The sequence below is a fragment of the Nannospalax galili genome, unplaced genomic scaffold, assembly GCF_000622305.1.
Source record: "Nannospalax galili isolate Female #2095 unplaced genomic scaffold, S.galili_v1.0 scaffold227, whole genome shotgun sequence".
NCBI classification, from domain to species: domain Eukaryota; kingdom Metazoa; phylum Chordata; class Mammalia; order Rodentia; family Spalacidae; genus Nannospalax; species Nannospalax galili.
This window is the reverse complement of record NW_008360303.1, coordinates 8,847,103-8,855,994: the sequence shown is the minus strand read 5'-3', so window position 1 is coordinate 8,855,994 and position 8,892 is coordinate 8,847,103. Positions and strand designations below refer to the sequence as shown.

The following is an 8,892-nucleotide window of genomic DNA, read 5'->3' as shown; positions in this document are numbered from 1 at the left end:
AGGTAAGTGCACCCATGTTGTGCAATGCCCACGGAAGACAGAAGAGGCTGTCGGATCCCCTGGAACTGGAGTTACAAACAATTGTTAGCTGCCATGTGGGTGCTGGGCTTTGAACCCGGGTCTTCTGCAAGAACAACCAGTGTTCTTAAATGCTGAGCCATCTCTCCAGCCCCGAGGCCAGCTTTTTTAGATATCATCTTTAATGATTTCAGATTTTAAAGAGTAAAGAACAAAGTATGTGGGGAAAATGCAAAGAAATAAATTTGGGAAAGAATGGGATCATATTATGAATGATAAATTGCTGCCAAGCGGTTTTGGACTCTAGGCAATACAGAGGCAAATTATTTTGACAGAGAATTAAGATCAATGTAAGCACCTCAAAGAAATGTTTGTTTGACAATACCATGTATGGAACACTGGAAGCATGGAGACTACTGCAATAGACTAGATGTGTAATAAAAAAACGAGTGTGAGTGACATTACAAAAGAAAAATCAGAATAGATCTGGTGGGTGATTTGATGTGGGGTTAGTGGAGGAAAAGAAGGAATGAAAAAGAGGGCTAGAGAGATGGCTCAGTCAGTGAAGTGCTTGCCATGCAAGCATGAGGATGTGAGTTTGGCCCCTAGCATGCTCGTAAAAAGCAGGTACAGTGGTGGGTCCTGTACGCTGGAGAAGCAGAGATAAGAAGACCCCTAAGGCTTGCTAGCCAGCCAGTCCAGTTAGATAAGTGAGCTCCAGGTTCAGTCAGAAGACCCCATCTCAAAAAGCAAGGTTGAGAGTAACTGAGGAAGAGACCCAGTATGGATGTTTGGCCTCCAAATACATGCACACACATACACACTACACATATGTGTGTATATATACAAATAATAATTCAAAGTTCACATTTAAGTGACTCAAAAGAATAAAATCAGCTTGGAAGGACCACCTCATTACTCTTACCACTTTAAATTGGATACATTATTAGCAAGGAAGGTAACGGTAGCTACAGTAAAAATGGTATTTAAAACTTTTATAGCATTTTCTGTGTACGAAGTACTGTAGTAATAACTTTAAACTGTATTGATTTTAAATCTTCAGTACTCTATGAGTACTACTCTCTTGCCCTTTACTTTTATATGTGATAAAAAAATTTCCTGTGGTCATAAAACTAGCACATGATGAAACTAGGACTTGAACCTGGATCCATAGTTCATGCTTTTAACCACTGCTTTCCCCTGGAACAGAAGCTTAGGAAGCAAAGCTTTTACTCTTTAGGTATAAGTTTACCAAGAGTGTACTTCTTTAATGTTTATGAAGACTTGGGATAAAAACAAATGGCCTTTTCTATTTCTATCATCTTTTCTCTATTGTTAAATATTTTGAGAAAAATGTTCTTAATTTCAAAACTGAAGATCACAGTTGGGCATGATGGCTATAATCCTAGCAGAAAGAGACAGAGGGCAGGAGGAGCAGGAATTCAAGGCCAGCCTGGGCTAAATAGTGAATTCTAGACCAGCCTGGGCTACAGAGGGAGGGACTTAGGTTCAAAAACAGAACAATAGTTAATGCAGAAGGCTAGGCAATGATAGTCAAAACACATTAAATAACAACAATAAACAGTGAGATGGATCAACAGGTAAAAGTCAGACAATGTGCATTAGATCCCTGGAACCTATGGTGGAAGGAAAGAACTAATTCCTGAAGGTTGTCCTCTGACCTCCACACATACAACATGGCACAGGTCTGTCTGCACTTACATATCTCATAAACACACACACACACACACACACACACACACAGAGTAAATAAATGAAAAACACAAGTTATTAGCTGATTCCTGATTATACTAAACAAGTATTCTTTGATTTATTTACTTATTTTTTATGTCGATGACTACTTTGCCTACGTTTAAGTGCACCTGTGCACACAACACCTGTGTAGGTTAGAAGAGGGCATCAGACCCCCTGGAACAGTTTTGGGCAGTTGTTAGCGACCATGTGGGTGCTAGGAACCAAATTCAGGTTCTCTGCAAGAGTAGTCAGTGTTCTTAATGGCTGAGCCAGCTCTCCAGCCCCTAAACAAGTATCCTTAAAAAAAAATTCTGCTTGGGTATGGTGGTACATACCTTTAATCTTAGCACTTGGGAGGCAGAGGCAGGTGGATCAAGACCAGCCAGGGATACATAGTGAGACCCTGTCTAAAAAAAGAAAAATAAAAAATTTCTGTTAGAGATGGTAGCATATGCCTATAATCTTTGGAGATGGAGGCAGGAGAACCAGGAGGTCAAGGTCATCCTCTGCTACATAGATACTTCATAAATGCATCTGATCAGACCACCAATTTGGAAAAGTACAGATGATAGAGGAGTATATTCCATGAGCCATGATGATACCATCTTAAAAGTCTAGATGACCAGAAACTACAAAAGATCATTTGTGTCAATAAATAATTACCATACATATTCTCTCTTTCATGCACTCATCTATACACTTACAATGATAGAAAGAAACCATATTAAGAGACCTGATGTCAAACAATGAAAATACTCCTTGGACTCTGATTTGAAGTTTTTAAAAATGTTTAATTGATCATACCTAAATAATTATTGCTATCAATAAATTAATCTTAATTTTTTAGGTAGGATAATGTTACTATAGCTTTACTTTTTTGCTAGTTTGTTTTTGTTTCTGAGACAGCTGTCTCCCAATAGCCCTGGCTGGCCTAGAACTATGTAGATCAAACTAGCTTCAAACTCAGAGATCCACAAGTGCCAGTATTAAAGGCACCATCACATCTGGAAGCTTTACTTTTTAAAATTCCTGATTGTGATTGGGAGCAGAGGTGTGCTCCTGTAATCCTAGCACTTGGGAGGCTGGAACAGGCACATCAGGGGTTCAAGGATAGCCTGGACTACACAGTAATAACTGTCCTCAAAGGAAAAAAGCCTTAGTTTTTTAGATATCCAATTCAAGAATTTATTTGAAATAATAGGTCCATGATTTATTTTAAATTAATGAAGAGACTATTGTATGAAGTTTGAGATATAGGATACTAATAGCACAGAATTGAATGTGAGTTGATTATTTTTGAAGTGATACATGGATATTCACTTACTATACTCATACAAAATATTTGCAAATTTCACAAAAAATTTCAAACATCTTACCTTGGCTCTTTAATTTTTTAACATCAAAACATTTTGGTAGATGTGATATCTATATAAATTTTCTAAGAAAAGGTATTATACAAACTGAAAAGCTTTTTTACTTACCAGTGGCTCCAAAGGCATCTAAACACTCCAAAGGTTTTCGTTCCTCAGCCAAAGCAGCCAATGTACAGAATATTAGCTGCCTAGAAAAAAGTAATATTCTGAAATAATTTTACTGTACTATGGCTCCATCTCTATAGAAATTTGAAGCTATCAACCTAATAATATATTCCAAAATTAGAAGTACAAGACCTATAAGTTTATAAAGTTAAACTATAAAATAAATTGAATACTATTTAATAAGCATTCACTCATTTAGTAATAAAACTTATCAATAAAAGCACAAGCCTATTCAGGTTTAATTATGTAATGTTAGGCCTTTGACAAAAATTGGGCTGAGAGAAAAAAGAATCATTTTGAGAAAATGTTAGAATAGGTGGTTTTCATACTAAATATAGTTTAAAATTTTAATATATGGGAACAGCGGTTAAAAGAGGTACATTGCAGTGATTTGAAACATTCTGTAACTATTTTTATTTTATCTTACCGATTGAGTTTCATTTTGGGATTAAAATAGGAATCTGTTTTCTGAGGTATAGAATAGTTAGGACAAACTTGTATATCTGTATCTGTCTCCTTCAAAATTTCATTAGATGTTTTAGTAGTAGAAGCTAAAAAGAAAGGAGAAAAAGTGACATTACAGGGTAAAATTCTAAGTATCTAAAATACACATTTTGAAAAATAACTACATTATTTTGTTTTAAAACAGTAGTCTCTGGAAAGAGTCATGCCTAGGTAAGTAGTAAATGTAAGGAAGTTTATTCACTTAAATTTTGACTGTCTAGTTATTATAATATCCAAGAAAAATGACCATTGGATAGAATAAAATCCTAAAATATCTTTATGATTCTTTAAGCACTACACTGTACTCTCACAGGTTGGCCACTAAATATGTTTTTCTGTGGTGTTATTATTCAAAAGGAGTTTCTTTGCATAGCTGCTTTCCATTAGCTGGGATGGCTAAGAATCATGTTTCTTAAACATACAATTTTCTCCTATCACTTTATGGGATCCAAGGACTGAACTCAGGTCATGAGTTGTGAATAAGGGCCTCTACTGACTGAGCCATCTCATAGGCCCCACTTTTGCATAATTATAATTTAAAATCACAAACTGCATTCAATTGGCTATTAGTGAAAAAGATTTTATATTTAGCATACATTAGAATTCTTCAGCTACAAACGCAAATGAAATACTGATGTGTGCGTGCATGTGTGTGTGTATATATATATACACACACAAATATATATGCACAAACATTTTTAAATATTCAAGAAATAAGACATATATATATCCTTAATTTATGCTTTTTTGGATATGTTTACAATCAGGACATTAGATAGCACTCATATTTCTCTTTAAGAATTTTATTTTATGTATATGAGTGTTTTGCCTGCATTTATGTAAATACATCTGTGTCATGCAACGCCCATGGAGGCCAGAAGAGGGCTTCAGATCCCTGGAACTAGAGTTTCAGAGTTGGCCACTATGTGGGTGCTGGGAACCAAGCCCTGGTCCTCTGCAAGAGCAGCCAGTGCTCTTAACCTCTGAGCCATCTCTCTAGCCCCCCAGATTTCTCCTTTTATAATACCAACAATAGTAACAATTCCTAATGGTTATACATCCTGGTATAGTCAATGAAAAGGCATGTTTCATATCTCACAGTAGCAGCTTTTTCAAGTGATAGTCTATGAAAAAATTAAATGGATGCTTTAGGCCCTAAAGGTTAATTTAATTCTTGAGATTTTTATATTACCCAGAATAAAGGTCTTTTCAACACGTATCCTTTTGTTAATATGACTATAATTCTATAATCTTTCATTGTAGATAATCCTATAATCTTTTATTAAGATACCTATTTTAGGATGAGTGTCACTTGCAGTTTTTATACCATTTATTAATGTCTGTTGAAAATATATGAATGTTATTGGAAACTTCACAGAAAGGAAAAAATATGAAGTAATGGATTAGTAGTCAAATAAACTATTTGAAAAGAATAATTAGACCATTTTATTTAAGACCTACTTATTAATATGTTAATGAGAGCATTTCGCTTACCAGCAAGATAACTGGATTTAGTTTCTCCTTTATTCACATGGCGCTTAATATGTCCTAGCATGTCAGTCCTTCTGCTGATGGTTGCTGAACAAATGATGCAATGATAATGGGCACCCAATTTACTGGATATCTATCAAGTAGAACATTTAATTTAAACAGGTTACTAAAGCAATGAAATGCAAGTTTCAAGTTGCTAATATGTAACTACTGGGCTTAATGGTATAAAAGGTAATGTTAATTTTCCCATGTAAATTTGAAAGGATAACTTTGATACTGATATTTACATATGTTTGTTATATTACTTCACAGTAGGGCACAAATGAAATGTCCTAGTTTTTTCCAGTACAGTAAATTACTGTACTGTTACTTTAAATAAGCTGTACTTATTGGTTAAGTTTAACCAGCACTCTAAGAAAGTAAGACTTGATTTGGAGTATTTATAGTCTAAATACTGTATAGAACAGTCTACCAAAGCCAGTTGTGACAGATTTAAGCTACCCAATATGACTTCACTTAATTTTGGATTTGGAAAGTGACATACATGATTATACCATTATAGAATACTGACACCATATAGATATAAACCTGTGCTATAAGGGCACAGATTAGTTTTTGACAATGCAACTAGCTCCTAAGATTTCTGAAAATCTGAGCAAGGTCTAGTACCCATTGACTGTTAGAGACATAATGTGGTCTACTGTTCTAACTGGAAAATGTTTAAAAAAAAAGGGGGGGAGTGAGATGGCTCAGCTGGTAAAAGCATTTGCCACATAAGCCTGATACCCTGAGTTTGCTTCCTGAAATCCATAGTGAAAGAAGGGAACTGACTCCTGAAAGCTGTCCTCTGACCTCCACAGGTATGCCATGGCATGTGCATACGTGCACACACCTGCACATACCCGTACTCACATAGACACACAGACAAGTAAATAAAAAAAATTCTAGCTTTAAATTTTTTCTTTTATCTGAAAACAAAAAGACTACTGCAATGGTTCTTTACTATTCTACTAGTTCTTTTATTAGTCTTTTTAGTGTTGGTACCTCCTACTTTCTGACACATGATAGCAAGTAGACAATAATCAGAACATAATATACAGTTTCATAAAGTAAATGGCAATCATATTAAAAACACTGTGGTGACTTTTAAATTTTGTTTTTGTGGTATTCACACATGCTGTTACCCACATGCTGTTACTCTGACACTGTACTACATCCACAGCTCAAGGAATACTTTCTCTAGCACTTTATTATTTTAATGATCCAAAAGAATTAGCAATGAGGACCCCTCAGAATAACATGCATTCAGAGGGTTGAGAAGATGGCTCAATGGGTAAAATGCTTGCTCTGCAAGCATAAATACTTGAGTTTGGATCCCTAACACCCACATAAAAAAGTGTGGTGGTGTGTGTCTGTAATACTAGGGCTGGGAAGGTGGAGAAAGGCGATTCCTGGAGCTTAACAGCCAGCCAGCGAATTGGTGAGCTCCATGTTCAGAGAGGGATACTCTCAAAAAATATGATGGAGGGGCTGAAGAGATGGCTTGGTTGATAAGAGCAGGTTGCTCTTGCAGAGGACCCAGCAACCACATAAGAACTTACAACCCTGTAACTCTAGTCCCAGGGGTTCTAACACCCTCTTCTGGCCTCCAAGGTCACTGGATGACATGGTACATTTACATGCAGGCAAAACACTCAAACACATAAAATACAAATAAAATTAATGCCAAGTGTGGTGTCCATGTCTTTAATCCCAGCACTCAGGAGGCAGAGGCAGGCAGATCTCTGTGAAATGGAGATGAGCCTGGTCTATGTAGCAAGTGCCACACCAGCTGGGGCTACAGGGAGACTCTGCCTCAAAAAGACCAAAAAAAAGAAAAAAAGAAAAAAGAAAAAAAATAAGGTGGTGCTGGGCATGGTGGAACATGTCTTTAATCCCAGCACTTGGGAGGCAGAGGCAGGCAGATCTCCAAGCCAGTCTGGTGTATACATATAGCGCTCCAGGCTGGCTGGGCTACAGAGAGACCCTGTCTCAAAAACAAACAATAACCACAACAAAATAAGGTAGAACACAATGAGGAAGACACCTGATGTTAACCTCCAGCCTCCATATGTGTATGCACACATGGAAACACACATCCATCACAAACAAACGTATACACTCACACAAAGAATTAAAAAAACCCTGCTTTTAGAACAGCATCACTAAAGCAATGTTATAGTTTACATTGTGTTTAAATTTATCCTAAAAATAAACACACATTTTTAAAAAGTTGAGATTTCAGTTTTTTAGGCAGGCTTGGTGGCTCATACCTGTAATCCCAGTACTTATGAGGCTAAGGCAGAAGGATTGTTGAGTTCAAATCCATCCTGGGCTACATAGTGAGATCAAGGACAGTTGTATAACAATGGACTGCATAATGAGATCCCATCTCAAAAACAAAAAATTTATGTTCTTGACTGTTTCCGGTTAAACTTGAAAGGACACAGGAAAGGTGAATATGAAATTGAAATATGAAGGTATTTACTAATCCACAGAAATCAGAAGGTCAAAATTATCATCCCCAAATTAATGAATATTTAAATTTTCATTTTGAATACAAAACAATTTATCTAACTGAAATTAAGAAGTGCGAAATGAGAATTTCAACAATATTTTTTCTGTACGTTTCATACTTTTCCCACTTGAGTATCTGAAAACACTTAGATAAGAACTTTAAAGTAAACTGGGGGCTAAAGATGCCTCTCAGTTGGTAGAGTTCTTGTCTAGCATGCACAAGGCCCTGGGTACAGTCCTCAGGAAACTGGATGTGGTGGCACATGCTTATCATCCCAGTACTCAGGAGGTGGAGGCAGGAGGATCAGGAGTTCAAAGTCATCCTCAGCTACATACCAAATTTGAGGCCAGCCTGGCTGCAAGAGAGTCTGTCTCAAAATAAACAACAAACAAAAACCATATTGCTAAACATATACATTTTAAGAATGGTTTCTTGGCTTTTAGTAAAGTGTAATTTTAAAGCAAGTTAAAATTGTGCTTTTTTAAAAGATGACTAAATTTACATAATAAAAACCTAATATCTGATTACCTGCTCTCCAACAATGTTTGGCTTTACTGGTCGACAAGGTAAGTGACAGATACACATTCTGTAACCTAGAATGAAGAATAGCTGGCTGTATTAATATTGCCCATCAAATATTCTACTAGTATTCAAAGTTGCAATTTTATTTTTATTTCATGTGATTAGGATTATTCTACTTGTAATGTCATAATTACTTGACTAATACTGCTTTATTTTATAAATGAGATAAAGAGATGTATCAATATAGATTAAAACAGGAGATCCAGATTCTAATTATGGTTCTGTCAAGATGGTTTTCAATTCGTAACTTAGCTTCTTTGGAACTTTTTTTTTTTAGATAATTTATTGAGGATTTCATACATGCATATAAAGTGTTCTGATCAAATCCATGCCCACTCTCTCCCCTCCAACTCCTCCCATATCTCCCCATCACTTTTTTTCTGATAACTTCATGTACTCTTTTCTTCTTCGATTTACTTATTATTATTATTATTATTATTATTATTG

At 35.8% G+C, this 8,892-nt stretch overlaps 1 protein-coding gene across 1 annotated transcript in view; it reads right to left on the bottom strand.

Moving 5' to 3' along the window:
- Window positions 1-8,892, bottom strand: part of Trmt1l (tRNA methyltransferase 1 like) — a 48,819-nt gene that overhangs the window by 23,254 nt on the left and 16,673 nt on the right. The window contains exons 5-8 of the mRNA XM_008824278.3: window positions 8,392-8,456; window positions 5,310-5,439; window positions 3,739-3,862; window positions 3,255-3,334 (exon numbers count right to left, since the gene is read on the bottom strand). Coding sequence (XP_008822500.1) covers window positions 3,255-3,334; window positions 3,739-3,862; window positions 5,310-5,439; window positions 8,392-8,456 — 399 coding nt within the window. The remainder of the gene's footprint in view (window positions 1-3,254; window positions 3,335-3,738; window positions 3,863-5,309; window positions 5,440-8,391; window positions 8,457-8,892) is intronic.